The sequence below is a fragment of the Urocampus carinirostris genome, chromosome 5 (genome assembly GCF_059441175.1).
Source record: "Urocampus carinirostris isolate Australia breed hairy pipefish chromosome 5, RoL_Ucar_1.0, whole genome shotgun sequence".
NCBI classification, from domain to species: Eukaryota; Metazoa; Chordata; class Actinopteri; order Syngnathiformes; family Syngnathidae; genus Urocampus; species Urocampus carinirostris.
Genome location: NC_142353.1, coordinates 11,588,829 through 11,611,056, shown reverse-complemented (window position 1 = coordinate 11,611,056; position 22,228 = coordinate 11,588,829). Strand labels below are relative to the sequence as shown.

General features: G+C 38.8%; 4 protein-coding genes across 4 annotated transcripts; all 4 read right to left on the bottom strand.

The window, feature by feature from the left end:
- Positions 1–570: 570 nt before the first annotated feature.
- LOC148365237 (uncharacterized) lies at positions 571–4,512 on the bottom strand. Its single transcript, XM_088335725.1, has 2 exons — positions 4,271–4,512; positions 571–2,115 (listed from the first exon to the last, which is right to left on the bottom strand). Exons 1-2 carry the CDS (start codon positions 4,425–4,427, stop codon positions 782–784), a joined length of 1,491 nt encoding a protein of 496 aa, XP_088191851.1. The 5' UTR covers positions 4,428–4,512; the 3' UTR covers positions 571–781.
- A 2,288-nt stretch (positions 4,513–6,800) lies between these two features.
- On the bottom strand, positions 6,801–10,273 carry LOC148365236 (uncharacterized). Its single transcript, XM_088335740.1, has 2 exons — positions 9,542–10,273; positions 6,801–8,525 (listed from the first exon to the last, which is right to left on the bottom strand). The coding sequence occupies exons 1-2, from the start codon at positions 9,696–9,698 to the stop codon at positions 7,408–7,410; spliced, it is 1,275 nt and encodes a 424-aa protein (XP_088191866.1). The 5' UTR covers positions 9,699–10,273; the 3' UTR covers positions 6,801–7,407.
- A 576-nt stretch (positions 10,274–10,849) lies between these two features.
- LOC148365235 (uncharacterized) lies at positions 10,850–16,626 on the bottom strand. The gene is made up of 2 exons (XM_088335726.1): positions 15,887–16,626; positions 10,850–12,696 (listed from the first exon to the last, which is right to left on the bottom strand). The coding sequence occupies exons 1-2, from the start codon at positions 16,161–16,163 to the stop codon at positions 11,498–11,500; spliced, it is 1,476 nt and encodes a 491-aa protein (XP_088191852.1). The 5' UTR covers positions 16,164–16,626; the 3' UTR covers positions 10,850–11,497.
- A 155-nt stretch (positions 16,627–16,781) lies between these two features.
- Positions 16,782–21,861, bottom strand: LOC148365234 (uncharacterized). The gene is made up of 2 exons (XM_088335721.1): positions 21,536–21,861; positions 16,782–18,741 (listed from the first exon to the last, which is right to left on the bottom strand). The coding sequence occupies exons 1-2, from the start codon at positions 21,690–21,692 to the stop codon at positions 17,102–17,104; spliced, it is 1,797 nt and encodes a 598-aa protein (XP_088191847.1). The 5' UTR covers positions 21,693–21,861; the 3' UTR covers positions 16,782–17,101.
- Positions 21,862–22,228: the final 367 nt, after the last annotated feature.

Sequence of the window (22,228 nt, the reverse complement as noted above, 5' to 3'; positions counted from 1 at the left end):
CCAAAAAGGGAAATGCAACCAAAAATGCTCTAATGGACACATTGTTTTTAATGCATCAGTTACTTCGTGTGACATGTTCTTATCTTCAGTGCACTCATTCAAATACATTTCATGATTTCTGAACGGAAACATATGTTCAGTACACCCTGAAGAACTTTTGAGGAGTTCAGTTGAGGTTTTTATTACAATAAAATGATTAAAAACAAATGAAAAAGGGACAATGTTGTCTTGTAAGTACAAAACAAGGATGTGATGGTTTCACACGTGCGCTTTCATTTATTCCGGATGGGTGTAACGCAGCAGGTTATTTTAAAAAAACACACATTAAGTCTCAATGTTTATTTTACACCAGTCCTTTGTCCATACTTAATCCTGCTGGTGGTTTTATCAGGCTTAAGTCAAGACTCCTCCAGCAGTATATAAGAACACCACTTGAAGCAATGTAGACTCTGTATAACAACTACCAGTAGATGAATGGATATTCAGGCATCAAGTGAATAAGATATTTTTTAAAAAGAAGTAAATAACTGCATTCAAATATATGGATACGACACATTAAATACTACTAAATGATTGACTCGAGTTTAATAATAATAATAATAATAATGTGATAATGGTATGACAATATATGCAGTGATACATTTCAATATTACAACAAAACACCTGCCGACTCTTTAGTATCCATTAGGTGACAAGCTTCCTAACCTCATGTGTTCAGACTACAACCAGAATATTTTTAAAAGTTTACAAAATTCAAAAAAAATTCTCCAGACGGGGTTACTTAGGCCTTCCTTACCCCGATGTGTACGCTCACGTGTTGAAAAAGATCAGAATTATTTGTCAAATCCTGACCACAATCTAAACAATACAAAGACTGTTCCCCTTTGTGAGCTCTTATGTGTTTAACAACATTTAATGTTTGAGCAAACGTTTCCCCACAAATGAAACACTTATAGGCGTTTCCATCAATGTGTGTTATCATGTGTGCTTCCATATCCCTTTTATTTGCAAAGACTTGACTGCAAAATGAGCAAGGAAATTGTTTTTCCCCCGTGTGCGTTCTCATGTGTCTAGTTAAACCGGGTTTACGAGAAAACGCTTTACTACAAACCAAGCAAGAAAAAGATTTTTCACCTGTATGGATTCTCATGTGTAGGATCAAATTACTTTTTTGAGAAAATGCTGATTTGCAAACTGAACAAGAAAAGGGTTTTTCCATCGTATGTGTTCTCATGTGTTCGGTCAAATGACCCTTGAGAGAAAATGCTTTTCTACAAACAGAGCAAGAAAATGGTTGTTCCCCTGTGTGCGTTCTCATGTGTGGTATCAAATGAGACTTTTGAGAAAATGTTGCTTCGCAAATGGAGCAAGAAAAGGGCTTTTCCCCCGTGTGCGTTCTCATGTGCTTGGTCAAATCAGATTTTTGAGGAAATACTTTTTGGCAAACAGAGCAAGAAAAGGGTTTCTCCCCCGTATGAGTTCTCATGTGTGTGATCATATGAGACTTGTGAGAAAATGCTTTTCTGCAAACAGAGCAAGCAAAAGGTTTTTCCCCAGTATGCGTTCTCATGTGAATAATCAAATGAGACTTGCTAGGAAAAGCTTTTCCGCAGTCGGCGCAACATTGGGGCAAATGTTTACGACAAACCCCGCAGAAGTCGCATTTATCTTTCCCCGCATGAAAGTATTTTTTCGTAAAGATTACTCCACAAAGCGAGCAGTTGATGTCCCGTTTGCCAAAATTTGGGGAGTTCTTGCTGGGAGTTTCCGTTTTGGAGCTTGCACTTCTCTCCGCTTCGTCGCTGTCTGACAGGGGAGCAAAGTCTTCATCTGGTTTGGGTCCTTCAGATATGTTGCCACTTGGACTTCCATCCTGGAACTGTGAGAACTCGGGTCGCTCTTCTTCATCATTTTCACTCTCCACGTGGCTGGCAGTCGTTTTTTCGCAAGTGCTAACATCAAACTTTTCCTCTTCGCTTTTAACATAGGGAATCGCCAGCTCCTTTTCTTCCACTTTGACATTGCGCAGCTGAGGATTTTTTTGCTCCAAACTTAAGGTCCACTCTTGGTTCTCAGGGCAATCTTCATCCTGGCTATTTAGCATGGGCTGGATATCTGGAGGAAACGTTTAGATATCTTAACCAAAGAAGTAGTGGTATCATGTGAACATTTAAAAATAAAATAAAGAATATTAAAAGGTCCCTCGGCAGCCTATGCTTCGTGAAGTTAGGCTTGTACAGTAATCATTTGCTGTAACCCAGTTTACCATGGCGGTTTCGCTACTTTGCATTGTGCATTGTGTTTGTGGCATCTGTCATAAAATTAATAATATGCGACCCGCCAGTAAAGTTGACCGCATTAAAAAATGTATTTCTACAAAAAATGATAATTATTTAGCTTTCTGAGAGAATTTTAGCCCACCCCATTTCTGACATAGCGACTGTAATTATAAAAAAGAAAGTTGGCTTTAAGGGTCGCCAGCCTCAGGACAAGTGGAAAATTGAGTATTTTTTCACTGAAATCCAAAACAACTACTTCTACCTAATTTGAGACTGCTGTATTCAAAGTACATAATATCAAGAGGTACTGCCAGACAAAACATGCTGACTATAAAAAGCTTACTGGAAACAAACACTGAAAAGGTGAAGCAACTGGAATCTGTTTAAACGGCACAGAAAAGCTTTTTTAAGGAGACCCTGCGAGTTAAACAAAATTTCAACAAAGGCGAGCTACGAGGTTGTGACGCTGATTGCCAAGCACTGCAAATCTTGTAAGGAGGGTGAATTCAGCGCAGACTGTTTAAAAAATGCCAGGTTGAATAGTCGGCCCTCATACATTTTCAGTTAGCCAAATCCGGCCACCTTTCTGAAAAGTTTGGACACCCTGGGCTAAACGGTCGCCCTGCCCCTTTTCTGCCAGTGTGTCAATAACATTACGGTCTTTTACATGTATGTAAGAAAGTTTGACCAACCACACACAAATCTTTGTCAATGTTGAGATTCTCAAAAAGCCATCAGGTGAAAAAAATACTCTGGACAAAAAAAAAGCACCAAAGGGCCAAGGAAGATGCTTTCTATCGCCCCAAAGTTTAACCTCTTCGTATGCTTGTGGTAACTATTTGGAGTTGCGGGCCTCATTGGGTTAAAAAAATGGGGCAGAGGGACTAATCTTGGAGATCAACTTTTCTCATTTGTGAATATGTGCAGTCTTCTACTTGTTATTTTTTTACATCTTGATCTGTTTTTTAAAGTTCTGCTGCTAAACGTTATTGCACTTTTTTGTCACACTGCACTATTCTTCATTGCATTATTATTATTAGAACTTAAACCAATTTTTCTAACTACTATGTTCTAATTATCATTATTTTGGCCTTCTGATCCTGATAGTCTTTTTTTTCTCTTCAAAGTCTCTAGATCACATGTTCTACCCTGGAGTTCCAAGCCTAATCTTGTTACATACAATGTTTCACAAAGTTTATGTCAATGACAAAATGACACTTCTAATTCTAGTATATGTTTTTTAAAAATAGTTTAATCAAATCTGTCTTTTTGTAGGATTGCTGTAAATGAATTTCTGTAGTAGTATTTCTGTCGTAACATTTCTCTAGTAGTATTTTTATATCATAGTAATAATCTCGGGGTATTTTCGTAGTATTTCTGTACTGGTATTTTGAAAGTATTTCCATAGCACTATGTTTGTTTTTTTAAAGTATTTTTTATTATTTCTGTTGTATTAACGTTATTAGAATTATGTAGTAATTCAATAGTATATTTTTATGGTATGTCTGTACTTTTTTGCTGCATTATCGTGGTTCTATTTTTGTAGTATTTCTTTTGTTAGATTTCTGTGGTGAGACTCCTTGTGATAAAGGGCTATACAAATAAACATGACTTGACTACTAGTATTTTTGTAGTTATACTTCTGCAGTGGTATTTTTGTGGTATTTCTGGTTGTTGGAATTTTGTAGTATTTCTATTTTTGTATTATTTTAGTATTTCTTAGGTATATTAATAATATCACTGTAATATTTTCATATTTTTTTATTTTTTGAAAGAAAGAAAGCTAATATATTAGGTCTTTGTTTTAAGGACTATAGTTTTGGAGTAAGTTAGTGCTTTTTTTCTGTAGTAGTATTTCTGTTGTAGACACAGGGGAACATTGCAGACGTCATGAAACAATTCGTAGACAATTTCACGTCCACACACGTTCCTAATTAATTTTAATGGGCGAGAAAGTAATCAATGATACAAAGTTAAGTGTGTGGGCAGACCTTCGAGCTGGATCACAACTTGACTCTTGCAGACCGCTTCCAGTTGCCGTCGTTGTCGGACGATTTCCTCTTCGTACGAAGCGATCCTTTCTTCAAAAAGTCCGAAAATTTCGTCAGCTGCAGCCATGAGTCGCTCCATTACCAACTGTTTCAACATTTTCACGTGCAAAAGAAGTTCCAGAGCGAAATGAAGCGTCGCCGAAATTCCGTCGCACCTTTGAGCATCTAAGAAACAACACTTGTGGGGTTTTCTTCTTCGTGTACCATTAGTTGTAGACATTTAAAGCCCTAAACGCTTTACCGCCGTCCATTTTTTGAGGGTTGGTCGATGAAAGTCCGTTAAAATATGAATGCAGTGTTCATTTCAAAGCATGTAAAATTTCAGCTAATTTGTTTCGCTTTTAATGTACCGGTTTTTATATGTTTTTCCTTGCTTGGCAATTTCTTATATACAGTGAACTTCTCTACATCGCACAAATCAGTTCCATGATTTCTGATTGATCGTTTTCGTATGACGTCACGCACATAACTGAATGTAAACAGTCGGCCATAATGGGTGGGTCACAGTCTTACAGACTCGCTTGAATGTTTTCACTGGTTTACACCAATTTTGTTGTCTGTTTAAATGAAAGAGGAATGTTTAGGACAGTATTTCTCAACTGGTAGTTTGAGACTTAAAAGCGGGTTGGGACCCGTTTTCAGTGTGTCATGGGCCTGTGCCCTGGCAAAATAATGCTAAGAAAAAGAAGAAAAAAACAGAAAGTCAATTACATACTTAACAGTAGAGGGCAATGATGCCCTGATTTTTCTCTTCTTCCTCTTCAGTCAACACCGCAGGAAGGTACAGTAGTTTAAATAACTGTCATATATTTTTTTACAAGAATATTAATTTTTATTATCAACATAATTAAATGACTATCGTTGTCTAGGTGTACGTTTTATTAATATTTGGGGTACAAATTACTTTTAGTATGTGGCTATTTTAAAGCGGTTTTAGGAGGTCGCTTGGAGGCAATTTAGACTTGTATGCAAGTACAGTATATACAGTACTTGAAGACGTTTTGTTTTTTCTGGTCTTTTTTGCAACAACAACAAAAAAAGGAAATAAAATAAAAGTTAATATATTATGTTGTGCTTTAAACTGTACCATCATTTTATCGTATACATTTGAGTACACATTTTTTCTTGATCTGGGTCGCATCTTGTCATCACGGTGGAATGGTGGGTCCTGAAGTCAGACCAGTTGAGAACCACTAGTGAGAGGCTTCCTTGTGACTTTACAGTTTATTTCTAAGTACTGATTAAAATTGATCCAATATGGTGGCACGTAAAGATGTTGCAGCTCGTCTCTCCCATTCAGTCCTTTTTTTTGGTCTACTTACTATGTTTGTATTCCACCCATACATCAGCATTGCACCACTACACCCAACAGGAGTTTGTGAACATCGACTACGGAAATTGATACATCTAAGACGAATTGGCGAAACCACCTTGTGCTCGGTAGATTGTTATTGGGTTTGGGAAGACACAGAAGCGGTGTCGGGAGAGGAAGTAAAAGCTTCAACTGCAGCTATGTAACAAATCTTACAACTACAAGCAGAGTTGAGCCTGTATCTCACATACACCAGATCAATTACCCATTAAACGAATGACCTGGAGCTGCACCCCGTTGAAAAAGGATTGTTGTTCTTTAATCAACAAGGAGACCTGGCTCAACACGATGCTAGCATGCAGATAGCGTGCCGCTCTCTACATCGCTTCTGGGACTGAAAGGAGGAGCCCTCCAAGTTCATTGTACTATTGTAGAATGAAAATAAAGACCACTCATTCATTGACACTGTTAACTTGTAAGTGGAGGCCAGAGTGAGAACCTTACTTGGAATCTACCCTGCGTAGGGATGAGCTCCACAAAACTTATGTGCAAGTATTGAGCCGTTTTTCGGCTGAAATGAGCTCCCAAATAAAGCCCTGTATGTCCCTGGAAGCCTGGCCGAAAAGAGTGCACCGTTATCCGGTAGGACGAGGGCAGAGATGGGCTCTGAAATAACGCAATGTGACCCCAAGGGATAGACCGGGCAGGCTAAAACTGCCTCGTCCATGATAGTGCGCAGTTCGTCGGCTGAAACGAGATTGCTTTATCTGAAGACCCATAAGCTTTTCTCCAGTGCGTATGGGTCTTGTTTATCAGTAAACATTTGTTGTCGTAACTTAGCCCAGAACCGTAACGACGGCCAAGCTAGAGCTTTGATTGCCATATTTCGAAAGTCAATCACAATGAGGTAAATTTACCGCTTTACACCGAAACAGTATGTTCGCCACTATTTGGGTTGCCCAGATGTTGCCACGTGATTAGAAACTATCAATTGGAAAACTTTATTTATTTCACCCTGAAAAATAAGTATTTCTTACTCTGCTTGTTTGTTTAACATCCAGGGTTGGTGTGACACGATGTGTAAAACAAGCGCTGGAGTTGAGCAGAATGGTTAAGTTTTTTATTACAATAAAGCATATATAAATAAATAAAACAGAATTTTGGGGACTTGTGACAACAGAACAAGGTTGTGGTGGTTTCACAAGTGCGCTTTCAAAGTGGTTGACAATAGTTTTGATATCAGAGAGGTGGAACACAGCGGACTATGACAAATACGAAAATTAAGTCAGTGGAAAATTCCCTAAAATCCAATATTCACATCAGTCTTTAATGAGACTCAAAGCAAGACCTGAAGCCTCCCTCCCAAAAGTAAATCAGAAGACTTAGAACAATGTAAAGACGGTATAACCACTAGAGGAATGGATACATTGGCACATAAAGTGAATCAAACAATAGGTAAATAAGAAAATAATTACATTAATATATAAGGATAATCGTAATATACATTAATTACCACTAAATGATTAAATAGTGTAAAATATTGATGTGATAATTAAAACATTGAATTATCTAACAGGAAAACCCATATAGTTATCACTTTATATTTACAAACTTAGTGACATATTTTATTTTATATTACAACCCCAAAAGTTATCATTATGCCCGATGGGGCACACTTCCAAACCTTACATGTCCAATCTACTATGAAAAATAACCTTTAAATATACATTTTTGCTAAACGTGTTAGGAAATTGAACAGGGAAAATCAGACTTTCTTTTTGCCAATGTGAATGCTCACGTGTTGAAATGGATCAGAAATATGTGTCAAATTCTGCCCACAATCTAAACAACTTATAAAATGTTCCCCTTTGTGAGATTTGATGTGTTTAACCACATTTACCTTTCGAGTAAACATTTCCCCACAAACAAAGCACCTAAAGGGATTTTCTACGTGCGTTAAGACGTGCAATTCCATGCCAAATTTGCTTGTAAAGACTTGACTACAAAATGAGCAAGAAAATCGTTTTTCACCTGTGTGCATGATCATGTGTCTCGTCAAAGCGGTCCTATGAGTAAAAGCTTTTCTGCAAATAGAGCAAGAAAATGGTTTTTCCCCTGTGTGTGTTCTCATGTGATCGGTCAAATTACCCTTGAGAGAAAATGCTTTTCTGCAAACAGAGCAAGAAAAGGGTTTTTCACCCGTGTGCGTTCTCATATGTTTGATCAAATTACTCCTTTGAGTAAATGCCGTTTCACAAACAGAGCAGGAAAAGGGTTTTCTCCCTGTGTGCGTTCTCATGTGATCGGTCAAATTAGCTTTGCGAGAAAATGCTTTTCCGCAAACAGAGCAACGTTTGTCCAATCTCTTTTGACAAACCCGGCAGCAGTGGTGTTCATTGTTCCCTCTATGATTCAGAAAATATTCTTTGACAAAGCTAACTCCGCAAACTGAGCAGTTTACCTCATTTTTGTGACATTTTTGGGAGTTTTTGTCAAGAGTTGTTTTCTTTTTGGAGCTCTCCAAATGTTCAGAGTCCTGTTCAGAGTTTGCGTTGCTCTCCACGTCGTCATTGTCTGACAGGGGAGCCAAGTCTTCATCCGGTGGGGGTCCTTCAGACCCGTTGTCACTTGAACCTTCATCCTGGAGCTGTTGCGAGCACTCAGGTGGGTCTTCGTCGTGATTTTCACTCTTCACAGTGCTGCCCGTCGGTGTGAACCAGCTGACATCACATTCCTCTTCTTCTAATTTAACATGAGGAAGCTGCAGCTCTTGTTCTTCCACTTTGACGGGGGGCAGCAGAGGATTCTGCTGTTCCGAACTCAAGGTCCAACCTTGGTCCTCAGAGGGATCTTCACCCTGACGATTTTGAAAGTGCTGGGTATCTAGGGGATACATTCAGATTGAATTCAATATGAGCGTTTAAAAAGACCCTGACCCGAAAATAAAAGTATTAGAGGGCACTCATCAGCATTGACAGAGATGGTTTTGTATACTTTCAAAAGGAGCTGAAGGTAGGAATTACCAGGCTTAAACACGCTGGGCTTGAATTAAATTTGGGGTCAAACCAGTGACTCTCAAACAGTGGGTTTGTCTAAGGGGGCCTGTTTGAGCTTGAGGAACTTTTTATAACTCCTAGAATAAAGTGAAATTAAACCTCCACTACACTAGGGGGCAGTGGTGCTCGCATTGACAGAGCTTTCTGTTTATATTTAGCATCCACGCTTTGAGTAAGAAGGGTAGAACCCAAGTGTAGCAGTGATTCCTTAAAAAAATCCTTACAGATATGAGGAGACAGGCAGAGAGAAAATGATAAGAGGAAAACAAAATTCTCCCAAAAACTAAGATGAAGCTGTTGGTTCCACTGTGACCTTGGAGTGGGGGATGAGGAAAGACCTGCTTGCTAAGTTTAAAAATTGTGGCAGCAGACAGCATGAAGAGAAATAAATTAGGCAGTCATTTAAAGACATTACAGACCTATAACTCAGATAAGATGCTTGATTTTTTTCAGCAAAAACGAGATGAACAAGGGCAAAGATATACCGCCAGAATCGAGCAATAGTATCAACAAAAATCCATCCAAAAAGCAGCGCAAAAAGGGTTAAATCCCGATCTCTGCTGAAGCACTGATGCATATGAAAAATGTACCCCCGTTTTTCAATTGAGACTTTTTTATTTTGGTCCCCACAAATGCAAACCACAAAACTACGTCCTTGGAGCCAAATTTTGTCAGAAAATAAATGAGATGCACACCAGAACGTTCCGTAGTATGGCTTCATGACATGATCACACTGTTCTGATTGGATGATTTTGAAACTGACTAACACACGCAAGATCATAGATAATATTAATGGGCGCGAAAACAACGATACAAAGTTAGAAACTAAGATTGTGAGCAGACCGTCGAGCCTGATGCCGATTTCTTTCTTGCAAACCGCTTCCAGTTGCCGTCTTTGTCGTCCAATTTCCTTTTCATACGAAGCGATTGTTTCTTCAAAAAGTCCAAAAATTTCGTCAGCAGCAGCCAAGAGTCTCTCCCTTACCAGCTGTTTTAACATTTTCACATGCAGAAAAGTGCCGCGAAGAGATAGAAAGCGTTATCAAAACCGTGTTGTGTAGCAGCAAAGATTCGCCCAAACCTACCAACTTCCGGTGTTTTCTTCTCTCGGCATTTAGGAATTGACTCTTTACTGCCACCCTATATTCTTGTGTGGGAGTGAATGAAAACCCATCGACAGTCTGTATAAATCCAGTGTTCACTTCTAAACATTTCTTATTTCAGGTCATTTGAAGCCAATTTAATTGATTGTTGATGTCTCCATTTCCATGTGTGTTTCCTTGCTTGACATGTTCTTTCTCCCGTACACTTCTCTATGTATCAAACAAAAAAGTCCCAAGATTTTCGATTGGCAAACCTTATTCATTTCCCCTTGAAGGATAACTTTTTACCTCTTCCATTAAAGTCTTGATGACAATTAAACCGTTTTAAACAAATAAGAGAGTGTTCTGGGTTTGTGAGTAAAGATTAAAGCTGTTATGGTTTCACAAGTACACTTTAAAAATGGCTAAGAATCAATTATGTGCCGGAGGGGTGGAACATGGCGGATTGAAACAAAAACAAAACATAAGTCTATGGGAAATTTCCCAAATCCCAGTTTAAGACCAGTCATTTGTTCAGATTTAATCTGGCTGCTGGTTGTATAAAACCAGTGGTGTCCAAACTTTTAAAAACCGGGCCAGATTTGGTATAAGGAGCAACTATTCAGCCTGGCATTTTTAGAATTTAATAAATTCACCCTTCGTAAAGGTTTACAGTGCTTGGCAATCAGCGCCGCAACCTCGTAGTTTGTCTTTATGGCATTTTAATTTGGTTGCAGAATCTTGTGAAAAAGGGCTGCTGTGCAGTTAAAATGGCTTCTAGTTGCTTCACCTTTTCACAACATTCATTTCCACTTTTGGTAGTCAGCATGTACCTATTAATATTGGATACTTCAAAAACAGCCACAGTCTCTTGGCAAATTAGGCCGACGCAGTTGTTTCGAATTTCGGTGAAAAAACAAACAAACTTCAATTTACACTTGTTCTGGAAGCAGCAGCCCTCACAGTCAACTTTCCTTTTTGTATTTACTATTGCCATGTCCGAAACGGAGTGGGCTAAAATTCTCACCGAAAGCCAAGGGGAAGGTGCCAAAAGAATACTGCCATCATCTGGTAAAATGGTGATATATTTTTACAAAGAAATAAATACATTTCATACTGCGGTCAATAATACTGGAGGACCACATATTGTACTATTAATTTCATGACAGAGGCCGCGAGCCAGTAAATATTTGATCACAGGCTGTAACTGGCACGCGCCAAACATTAGGTATGACTGTATAAGACTCATGGGAAGGCTCAAGGCCTCCCGCCCAACAGTGAATCAAAACACCATTTAGAACAATGTAGAAATTGTAATACAACTAGATAAATTGATACATAGACACATCAAGTGATTTAGACAAGAAAGGAGTATAGAAATAACAAGTTTCAAATATATGGACAATCATAAGTCGCATTAATTACCACTAAATAATTTACCCGATTACAATTTTGATGTGATGAATAACAGAATGAGAAGGATCAGACTGCAAAACTCACAGTAATCAATAATTTTGTATATATATATATATATATATATATATACAAACACGTTTCAATATTCTAACAAACCAAAACACCCCAAAAGTTATCTTTATAGCTTGAGGGGGCGCGTTTGCGAACCTCAAGCCCCCAAACTACAACAAACACAGCAACAACCAAAATAACATTTTGAAAAGTTTAAGAGAGTTAAAAAAAAAAAAAACGACAGAGGAACTCAAGCCTTCCTTTCTCCTACATGTATGCTCAAGTGTTGAAATAGATCTGAAACATTTGTTAAATCCTGACCACAATCTAAACAACTTAAATAATTTTCACCATTGTGAGATTTGATGTGTTTAACCACATTTGCCTTTCGAGTAAACATTTGCCCACAAACAAAGCACCTAAAGGGATTTTCTATGTGCGTTGTTAACAAGTGCAATTGCATACTAAATTTGGTTGTAAAGGCTTGACTGCAAAACGAGCAAGAAAATCGTTTCTCCCCTGTATGTGTTCTCATGTGATCGGTCAAATTGCCCTTGAAAGAAAATGCTTTTCGGCAAACAGAGCAGGAAAAAGGTTTTTCCCCTGTGTGTGTTCTCAAGTGTCCAATTAATTGACTCTTTTGACAAAATGCTGTTTTGCAAACAGAGCAGGAAAAAGGTTTTTCCCCTGTGTGTGTTCTCATATGTAGGATCAAATAAGATCGGCAAGAAAATGTTTTTCTGCAAACAGAGCAAGAAAAGGGTTTTTCCCCTGTGTGTGTTCTCATATGTAAGAGCAACTGAGAGTTGCGAGGAAATGCTTTTCCGCAAACAGAGCAAGCAAAGGGTTTCTCCCCCGTGTGCGTTCTCATGTGTAAGGTGAAATAGGACTTGAAAGGAAATTCTTTTCCGCAAATGGAGCAACGTTTTTCCAAATGGTCACGACAAACCCGGCAGCAGTCACGTTCCTCTTTCTCTTTGTCCTTCAGGAAATGTTTTTTGACAAAGCTTACACCACAAACTGAGCAGGTGACGTCTCGTTTGACACATTTTGTAGATTTCTTTTTCAAAGTTGTTTTCTTTTTGGAGCTTGTCAACTGTTCAGGGTCTTGTTTGTACTTTGTGCGGCTCTCTTTGTCATTGTTGTCTGAGAAAGGATCCAAGTCTTCATCTGGTAGGGGTCCTTCACACCTGTTGCCAGCTGGACTCTTGTCCTGGAGCTGTTGTGAGCACTCCGTTGGGTCGTCATTTTGACTCTCCACAGGGCTGCCAGTCGGTAGGAACCAGCTGACATCACACTCATCTTCTTTCATATTAATGTGAGAAAACGGTCGCTCCTTTTCTTCCACTTTGACGAGGGGCAGCGGAGGGTTCTGCTGCTTCGAACTCGAGTTCCAACATTGGTCCATATGGGGATCTTCACCATGGCGATTTAGCAGGTGATGGATATCTAGAGGAAACAACGTTCAGATTTCATTCATTTAATAAGGGGTTGTACACTTGACGAAAGATCGGGCCGAAAAAATCCAACCCTTCCCGACCAGGGAACGGGTATTAAAGCCCAAACCAGCCCGAACCCAAACAAGTAACTTGATTTGAGGGACCAAGCCCAAAGCAAACCCAAATTTTCATTTGGACTTGAACGTAATGATTGACATTTAAGGCCCGACCCAAATTTCGGGCCAAGCTCTGTCCTAATGATCCTGAAAAGTGGGAAATCGGAGTTTTCCAACCTCTGACCAGGAAAATATCATTGGAATGACACTTGCGAAGGCACCACGGCGGCGCAGTGGTTACCACGTCCGCAGCACAGTTCTGAGGTCATGAGATCAAACCTCCTGTGTGGAGTTCGCATGTTCTCCCTGTGCTTACGTGGGTTTTCTTTTGGGCACTCCGGTTTCCTCCCACATTCCAAAAGCATGCATGTCAGGTTAATTGGCTGGTTCAAATTGTCCCTAGGTGTGAATGAGCGAGTGAGTCTCTGTCTCTGTGTTCCCTGCAACTGGCAGGCAACCGGTTCAGGGTGTTCCCTGCCTGCTGCTCGAAGATGGCTGGGATGGGCTCCAGCACCCCCGCGGCCCTACTGAGGATAAGCGGTGCAGATAATGGATGGATGGATGACACTCGCAAATTTGGGGTACATAACTTTTCTCCAACGTTGTGACAAGGAACTCCTAAATCGAGTGGCATTCCAATGATATTTTCATGGCTAAAGGTTGGAAATTTCAGACTTCCCACTTTTCTTGAAACGCTTTGAGGTCAGATCTGGTACCATTCGAGTGGGAGAAATCCAATTTACCAGTTTTCTGGAATGTTGCCTAAGATTTTACCGTTATAGGTTCACAGTGATATTTTTTTTGAATGAATGAAAACATCAAAATAAAAACAGAGCAAAAACAATAACTCAACAACAAAATAACGTTACATAATATGTTCGAAAAGGGGTAGTAAGAAGCAAATGCTTATATTACCTACCCCTTCAACTTCCCCACCAAATATACAAATGATATAACAACAATTGTAATAATATTAATAATAACAGTTTTGATATAGAAATAGCAACAATAACACAAAGTTAACTAGACGCACTATTCCCAATCTCCCGCACCACTCATACCCCACCCTTCTCATCTCTGTATTTCGCCAGGAATGTTCCTTTGTATATAAACCCGAACAAGTGAATAGTTGGACACCGTTTGATCTCGTCTAGCAATCCTTTACAAAGCACGACTCCACACACAGATACACACATGTTTTTCCTGGTGGTTCTCACCTTTGGGATTATTAATTCACTACAGCCCCCTAAGTTATAATTTCCCTCTTTCCGAATGAATAATTTACGGATGTTTTCTGGCACTATGTTTTTGTTGACCTTAAATAGCAGTTGTGCAGTGAAAATTGTTACTAAATCATCTAATTTTAATAATTTGGACTGCAGGAATAAAATATTAATATGATTTCAATATCCTACCCTGTGTATGGTTCTAATTGCACGTTTTTGGAGGATAAAAAGGGGCTGTAGTGAACTTCTGTAATTATTGCCCCAGACTTCTGCACAATATGTTAAGTATGACAGAACTAGAGAACAATATAATAAATACAATGCATTATAGTTTAAAATGAATTTGGCTTTATTAATTATTGAAATGCTTTTAGATACTTTAGTTTGTATGCGTCTGATGTGTGTTTTCCATCTTAATTTATTGTCTATTATGACCCCTAAAAACTTAATTTCTGATACAGCGTGTATTGCAGCACCATCCATTTTTACTTCTAAATCTTGATTTGCCTTGTCCATGGATGCCAAGTGCCCTGTTGTTCTTGTGCTTCTCGACCTCACAGCAGCCTTTGACAATTAAGTCGGCATCCATGGCACTGTATCAAAGGGGTTTACATAATACTTATATACCTTCTCAATAATGTTTGGTTACCTGTCCTTCCCCACTGCCCCTCTCTCCTGTGGTTTTCCACAATGATATCGTATTGGCCCCAGGGGCAAGTTTAGGTTCAGAGCTTTGGGGGTGCTGAGCACAGTGTGTTTAGCTTGTTAAATTTCATTTTTTCATTTCACGTTGAGCATCATTGAACACTGTACAGAAGTGTTACTTCTCATTTTTGAACATCACATTACCATTTGTTTTTAGCCAAAACACTATAACCACGTCATGTCTTTTTTTTCACTGATTTAAAAGAAAATAATAAATCAGCTTTCTGCACCCCAAAAAAATGAGCAGCTTACGCCTAGGCTTGGCCCTATACTCTTTTTGTAGTATTATCATGACTGGAGTCAATTATTGGCAGACACAACCTTTTTTTTCACTGTTCTGCAGATTACATACAAATCTATCGGCCAGTAAAGCAAAACAGTAGTGATCAATGTTCTTAGTTTGATTGTATTGTCGATATTAAGCAGTGGTTGGTCCACACTTTTCTTTAACTAAACGAAGACAAAACTGAATATACTGTTTGGGGATACCCTGACCGCCGGGCACGGCACCCTGTCTTCTAAGTTGAATTCAAGAGTCAGAAACCTGGATATGACATTGACAGTCAACTCCGGTTTGGCAAACAGATCAACAATGTTGTCAAGACGATCTTCTTTCAGCTACGTCTTGTAGCCAAAGTTAAATTCTTTTCAAGGCTTATTTCCTAAAAATATAGTGATTATTTTTGTTGCTACTCATGTTTGAATAGTGCAGTTGATAGCACATTAGCCTAACACTAGAAAGGTCCCCAGTTCAAGGTCTAGCGAGGGATGGGCACCAGCAGGCTGTACTTGCCCAAGACACACAAAGAGAAATAATGCCCCTACAACCTAATTTCTTCCACTGATAGGTAAATTTACCTGACAGGTAGGTGTGGGGACCTAACAGGGTGGAACATAAGAAGATAGATTTTTTTTTTTTAGCTAATCGAGCTGTAGATCTTTAGCTGATCAACTTTAAGCTAACTAACTTTCAAAAGATTAACAAAACTTTGATAACTTAATGTGTTTTTTAAAAAACTTAACACAATAAACATTTCCCACAATTTGCCATAACAGGGTAGAACTTTAAGAGTGCACACGAGTTCCTAATGAATTTGAATGGAAGAGCAAATACTCAATGGTACAGAATAAGAAGTTAGGTTTGTTAGCAGACCTTCCAGCTGGATCACAACTTGACTCTTGCAAACCGCTTCCAGTTGTCGTCTTTGTCGGCCGATTTCCTTCTCGTAAGAAGCGATCCTTTCTTCAAAAAGTCCGCAAATTTCGTCAGCTGCAGCAATGAGTCGCTCCCTTACCAACTGTTTTAACATTTTCACGTGCAAAGCAAGTTCCACGGCCAAACAGATAACAAGTGTTATTTCAACTGTCGTGCTGTGCAGCAAGACACACAAAAAGTGCCGACTTCCGGTGTTTTCTTCTTTACAGTACATTTGGGAATTTATTCTTCACTGCCACCTTGTGTTGGTTGTTGAGTAGAGGCCGTATGAATCAAGTGTTCAGTTGAAAACGTTTATCATTTCAGATGATTTCAAGGTCAATGATTTGAGTTTTAATGAAGCAATTTTACCAAGTGTGCAATTTTATGCTGTGTTCTTATCTCCAGTGCACTTCTCTCTGCATCACTCGAATAAGGCCAACGATTTCTGTTAGGCCGACTTTATTCATTAAACCCTACAGGAGAAATTTGTAGCTGTTCCGTTGAGGTTTTTAGATAGATAGATAGATAGATAGATACTTTATTCATCCCCGAAGGGAAATTCACTTTTCCGGCAGCATCCCTGAGCTGAGATACAACAGAATACTCTGGAATTGTGACAAAAGAACATGGCAGTGGTGGTTTCACAAGTACACGTTTAAAATGGCTGACAATCAATAATGTAAAAGAAGGGCGTAAAAAGGCCAAAAGTTAAAGCATAAGTCATTGGAAAACTCCCAAAATCCCAGCTTCGCACCAGTTCTTTGTAAAGACCTGAAGCCTCCCTCCCAATTGTAAAAAAAGAAGATTACTTCGAACATTGTAGAGATTGTATCACAAATAAATGAATTGATACATTGACACAATATGTAATTTATAAAGGAAGCAAATAATGAAATAAGTACATTCAGATACATGGATAATAACAAAATAAATACCACTAAATGAGTAACATGATTAAAATATTGATGTGCTGATTAAAGGAATGAAAAAGATCTAAAATGAAAATCTATGCATTTATCACTATGACTTCATACATGCAGTGACATATTTCAATATTACAACAACCCCAAAGGTTGAAGTTGGCATTAACATAATTCCTCTCAACTACAACAAAAAAATGATTAAAAAAATGTACTGGCTTAAAAAAAAAAAAAAAAACATTGTTTTTCTTTACACAGAGAAGCTCAGGTCTTTTTTTTCTCCGATGTGTACGCTTAAGTGTTGGAACAGATCAGAATTATTAGTCAAATCCTGACCACAATCTAAACAATTCAGAGATTGTTCCCCATTGTGAGATTTGATGTGTTTAACCACATTTAACTTTTCAGTAAACGTTTCCCCACAAATAAAGCACCTATAAGGATGTTTTTCCATGTGTGTTATCATGTGCAATTCCAGACCTAGTTTTCTTGTGAACGCTTGACTGCATAATGAGCAAGAATATTGTGTTTTACCAGTGTGCATTCTCATGTGTTTGGTGAGATCAAGTTTCTGAGAAAACGCTTCACTGCAAACAGAGCAAGAAAAGGGTTTTTCTCCAGTGTGAATTCTCATGTGTGAAATCAAATTACTCCGATGAGAATACGCTATTCCACAAATGGAGCAAGAAAAAGGTTTTTCGCCAGTATGTGTTCTCGTGTGTTTGGTCAAATCAGAGTTTGAAGAAAATGCCTTTCCACAAAAGGAGCACGAAAAGGGTTTTTCCCCCGTGTGTGTTTTCATGTGTTGCGTCAAATTAGACTTTTGAGAAAATGCTGTTTCGCAAACGGAGCAAGAAAAGGGCTTTTCCCCCGTGTGCATTCTCATATGTTTGATCAAATATGACTTCAGAGAAAATGTTTTTTCGCAAACAGAGCAAGAAAAGGGTCTTTCCCCCATATGCGTTCTCAAGTGTTTGCTCAAATCAGACCTGCAAGAAAATGGCTTTCTGCAAAAGGAGCAAGCAAAGGGTTTTTCCCCAGTATGCGTTCTTAAGTGCATGACCAAATAAGATTTGCGAGAAAATGTTTTTCCGCAAAAAGAACAAGCAAAAGGTTTTTCCCCCGTATGTGATCTCATGTGTTCGGTCAAATCACAGTTTTGAGAAAACGCTGTTCCACAAATGGAGCAAGAGAAAGGTTTTTCTCCTGTATGCGTTCTCATATGTTTGATCAAACCACACTTTTGAGAAAATGCTTTTCCACAAAAAGAGCAAGAAAAGGGTTTTTCTCCCGTGTGCGTTCTAATGTGTATACTCAAATGAGTTTTGGAAGGAAAAACCTTTCCACAAAAAGGGCAACGTTTATCCGAACCTTTGAGACAAGCCCGGCAGCAGTTGCCTCCATCATTCCCTTCGTGATTTAGTAAGTATTTTTTCACAAAGCTTACTCCACAAACTGAGCAGTTGACGTCCTGTTTGCCACATTTTGGGGAGTTTTGGTCGGGAGTTGTTTCCTTTTTGGAGCTATCCGACTGTTCAGGGTCCCATTCTGAGTTTGCGCTGCTCTCTTTGTCATCGCTGTCTGACAGGATACCCAAGTCTTCATCAATCGAGAGTCCTTCATACGTGTCGCCAGGTGAACTTTCATCGTGGAACTGTCGAGAACACTCGGGGTCTTTGTCGTCGTTCTCACTCTCCGCAAGGCTGACAGTCGTTTTTTCCCAGCGGCCGAAAACAAACTCCTCCTCTTCCATTTTAACGTCGTAAATCTGCATTTCATTTTCTTCCTCTTTGATAGTGGGCAGCTGAGGATTCTTTTGCTCCAAACTTGAGCTCTGAATTTGGTCCTCAGGAGGATCTTCATCCTGGCGATTTGCCAGAGGTTGGATATCTGAAAGACACAAACACAGTTTAGATAACACAAAGTAAATATTAACTGGTTAGATATGAACCTGTTAAATACCACAAAAATATTCGGGGGGCCCTTGGCAGCTTAAGCACTGATGTAGATGGTTTGGTATGAGCTTGAAGTGTCTATTCTGCCAAGATTTCCCCACGACTGTATAACTTCTTCATTTACCAAGTTGAGCTATGTTTTGTGGACACATTTGGTCTTAAGTGTTAGTGATAGCTCTATACCAAATACTTTTCTTTAAGGTTTTTATTAGTCACGTCACATTTACGCAGGGGGGGAAAGAGTTGTTTACGGATGAAAGAGATAGAAAATGTTGCTAAACAATACAGACTATAAAACACAGAAGAGGAAGAGCACCCCTGGCCTCACATCAAAAGCATGTTCCCCTAAAAGGGGCGTCCAAACACCCGCTACAATATGCAATGTCTCTTTTGTTTGCCTAAACAAATGGAGATTTCTGCATTCAAGAATTCAAAATCAAACTTGAGGAAGGATGTAGCGGTCCTAAATTCTAATCTTATCTTTACTTTACTGGTTTTATTTGGTATTTATTACTAGCTTGTTTTATTTTTGTCTGATATTCTGTGTACAGCAAACTTAATTCATTCTTTATTGAAGCACTTAAATTTGCTTTTAAATTAAACGTATTTTTGTTGAATCGATGGATTTTGATCTGATTGGTTGTTTTAAAAAAATCAATACAAAAACGTTGCCACATTCACTCAGTACCTACGTTATTTTTTTCACCAAGTACTTTACTTTAACTCAAGTTAGTATTTGTATGGTTACTTTCACTTCTACTTGAGTAATATTATTCTGAAGTAACAGTACTTTTACTTGAGTAATGTTTTTGGCTACTCGACCCACCTCCGTATATAATCACGAACCCGACTGATGAACTAGATTTGAGATACTCGGCCTGAAGTAAACCCTAAGTATGCAAGGCGCAAAAGTGCGCAGCTTTGACTGTCTACTTTGGGCCAAATCCCTCAAATCAAGCCTGCGCAGCACTGAAATAAACACTTTGGTGCAAAAGTGTGCATTTCCATACCTGTCAACCTGTACATTTTTGCCGTACAAAGTACGTTTATTAGGCATTTGAAGACGTGTACAGCGTACAAGAAAATCTGCACGGAAAAACGCAAATTTGTCAATTATGTACCATTCTGTAAAAACCTACTATCATGAAACGGCAAATCAATCAAGTCTAATGAGTTTGCCGCGGTAGCCTCTATCTCGGCATCATTTTTTTCCTTTGCAAACGAAGCGAGCTGTTTGATGCTACTGTGCGCATGCGTCTACCGCCTGGGGATTTCCCATCATGCATCATTCCGAAAGAAAAAAAACAAATGGTGTAAGATTATTTTGTAAGGGAAAATACGACAGTTTGTACGGGCATGTGTAACAGAGTTGAAATTTGATTGTTTTGAATGTTTTTTTGAATTCTCACAAAATCTGTGTTTTTGTTGTATTCCTGTTAATATTCCGGTACCTCATTCAGTTGTTAAGTCATGGGCGTCTGCGACTGTTTTTTTCGTTTGGCACTTTATGGGCTTCAGCGCTTGCCGTAGCTTAAGTGATTTTTGTAAGCGTTGAAGATAATTGCAGTCGAGAACAGAGACCCCTGACTTTTGTATTGTTTTATTTACTGAATGCAGGCAATAAACCAGAGATTGTGAAACCTTGTGTCGTGCATGAACGAGGGTCGCTACACATGGAGCCGTGGAGGTTGACAGATATGCATTTCGGCGAGGTGCAGCAAAATCAAACTGAACGAAATGCCACCGGAATGAAACTCGTATTCTGCAGATTGCAAAATGCAAATAATGAAATATTTGGACGAAAATCAGAAAGAACGTAAGCGGAAATGACGTCAGACGAAAGCAACGTAGAGATGAAAGGAGGAAGCGGTACATCTCCTGCCGTGACACTGAGGATTACATTTTGGGGGATTTAGGGAGTTGCTTAAATCGATAGTTTGTTAAGCATGTTCTTTATGATAGAGTTATCTGAATAATATAACTTTGGTTCCTAAGTGCGCCAGAGTGTTACTCGAGTATAAGTACATGTACTGCAGAAGAATATGACTCAAGGGGAATTAAAAAAAAACAGTTATCTACATAATTGCTTGGTAAAATGAAGTGCATGCTAAGCAGATTCTACACGAAGAGGAAAAAATCGGCAAGAAAGAAGCCCGACTGAATGAAGACATTCTATGCCCGAACCCAGTTCGAATTTCGTCTTATCTCTAGCAATACACAAAACACAGTCAACATCTTTAACAAAAAAAACAGACTTTATATTCTGGGCTTGAAAATACAGACAGGGTCACGTTTCCTTCACAAAAAGCATCGGCAAAATGGCTGACCGATCTTTTTATGGGAAATGGGTGTGGTTTTAAAGAACAAAGCCTCGAATGAGTGGAAAATCCCCAAGACCTCATTTACAGACTTTCAGACAGGCTCTGCGGGAACTACATGTGGTCTTGCAAGACTCAATGACCCCTTCCCCGATCCCCTCAGCAAACCGGATCACTTGGAACAACGCAAAGACTTTTTAACGACCGAATAAATTGGTACACGGAGACGTCAAATGAACACAGGAAGTCAAGTCTTCATTCAATTATAAGCATGATCATTAGGTGTATTAATTAGAACTAAAATATGAATGTTATTAGTAAAATAATCAAACGCTCAGTACTGGGACATTTACATATTTCTGATTATCTATTCAGTAACACGTTTCAATAATAAAACAATTGTGAGCAGACCTTCGGGCCGCATGTCGATTTGACTCTTGCAAACCGCTTCCAGTTGTCGTCTTTGTCGGCCGATTTCCTCCTCGTACGAAGCGATCCTTTCTTCAAAAAGTCCGAAAATTTCGTCAGCAGCAGCGATTAGTCGCTCCCTTATCAATTGTTTCAACATTTTCTCTTTGTATAAAAGTTCCACGGACAAATAGTTAAACCGTGTAATTCAAACTCTGTCGTGCGTCGTAGCAACAAGAATACAGAACGTGCTAACTTCCGGTGAATCCTTCTTCGCTGTGTTGTAGGATTTAACATCTGAAGGCCAAGACGCGTTACTGCCATCCTGTGTCCCTGGGTGTGGCGCAATGAAACTATCAATATAAACTGTTAGATTACTAAAATAGGTCAATGAGTATGTTGTCACCATAACTTGAGTTTTCCAACTATATGAAGTTTACTATTTAATCATCACAGCATTACTTTAATAAGCACATTATTCATTTTAGTTGTTGCAAATGCACAACATATTTATCCACATATTTTAGTGAAGTATTTACTTGCTGAATGTATGCTTTCATATCAGTGTTCATTACTTCCTCAGAAATGGTCAACCTTGAAGATCAACTCTGAAAAGACCGAAATTTTAGTTATTGGTCCATGTAAATGCTGTGACTTGTTGTCAAAAACTGCTTTGAACATTGACAAATGTAATAT

What these genes read in the sequence shown, in the direction of transcription:
- LOC148365237 (XM_088335725.1), bottom strand. Translation starts at nt 4,427, where the DNA reads ATGTTGAAACAGTTGGTAATGGAGCGACTCATGGCTGCAGCTGACGAA. An exon ending in AGTTGTGATCCAGCTCGAAG is followed by an intron (nt 2,116 to 4,270) that starts GTCTGCCCACAC and finishes CGTTTCCTCCAG; the next exon opens with ATATCCAGCCCATGCTAAAT.
- LOC148365236 (XM_088335740.1), bottom strand. Translation starts at nt 9,698, where the DNA reads ATGTTAAAACAGCTGGTAAGGGAGAGACTCTTGGCTGCTGCTGACGAA. An exon ending in AATCGGCATCAGGCTCGACG is followed by an intron (nt 8,526 to 9,541) that starts GTCTGCTCACAA and finishes TGTATCCCCTAG; the next exon opens with ATACCCAGCACTTTCAAAAT.
- LOC148365235 (XM_088335726.1), bottom strand. Translation starts at nt 16,163, where the DNA reads ATGTACTGTAAAGAAGAAAACACCGGAAGTCGGCACTTTTTGTGTGTC. An exon ending in AGTTGTGATCCAGCTGGAAG is followed by an intron (nt 12,697 to 15,886) that starts GTCTGCTAACAA and finishes TGTTTCCTCTAG; the next exon opens with ATATCCATCACCTGCTAAAT.
- LOC148365234 (XM_088335721.1), bottom strand. Translation starts at nt 21,692, where the DNA reads ATGTTGAAACAATTGATAAGGGAGCGACTAATCGCTGCTGCTGACGAA. An exon ending in AATCGACATGCGGCCCGAAG is followed by an intron (nt 18,742 to 21,535) that starts GTCTGCTCACAA and finishes TGTGTCTTTCAG; the next exon opens with ATATCCAACCTCTGGCAAAT.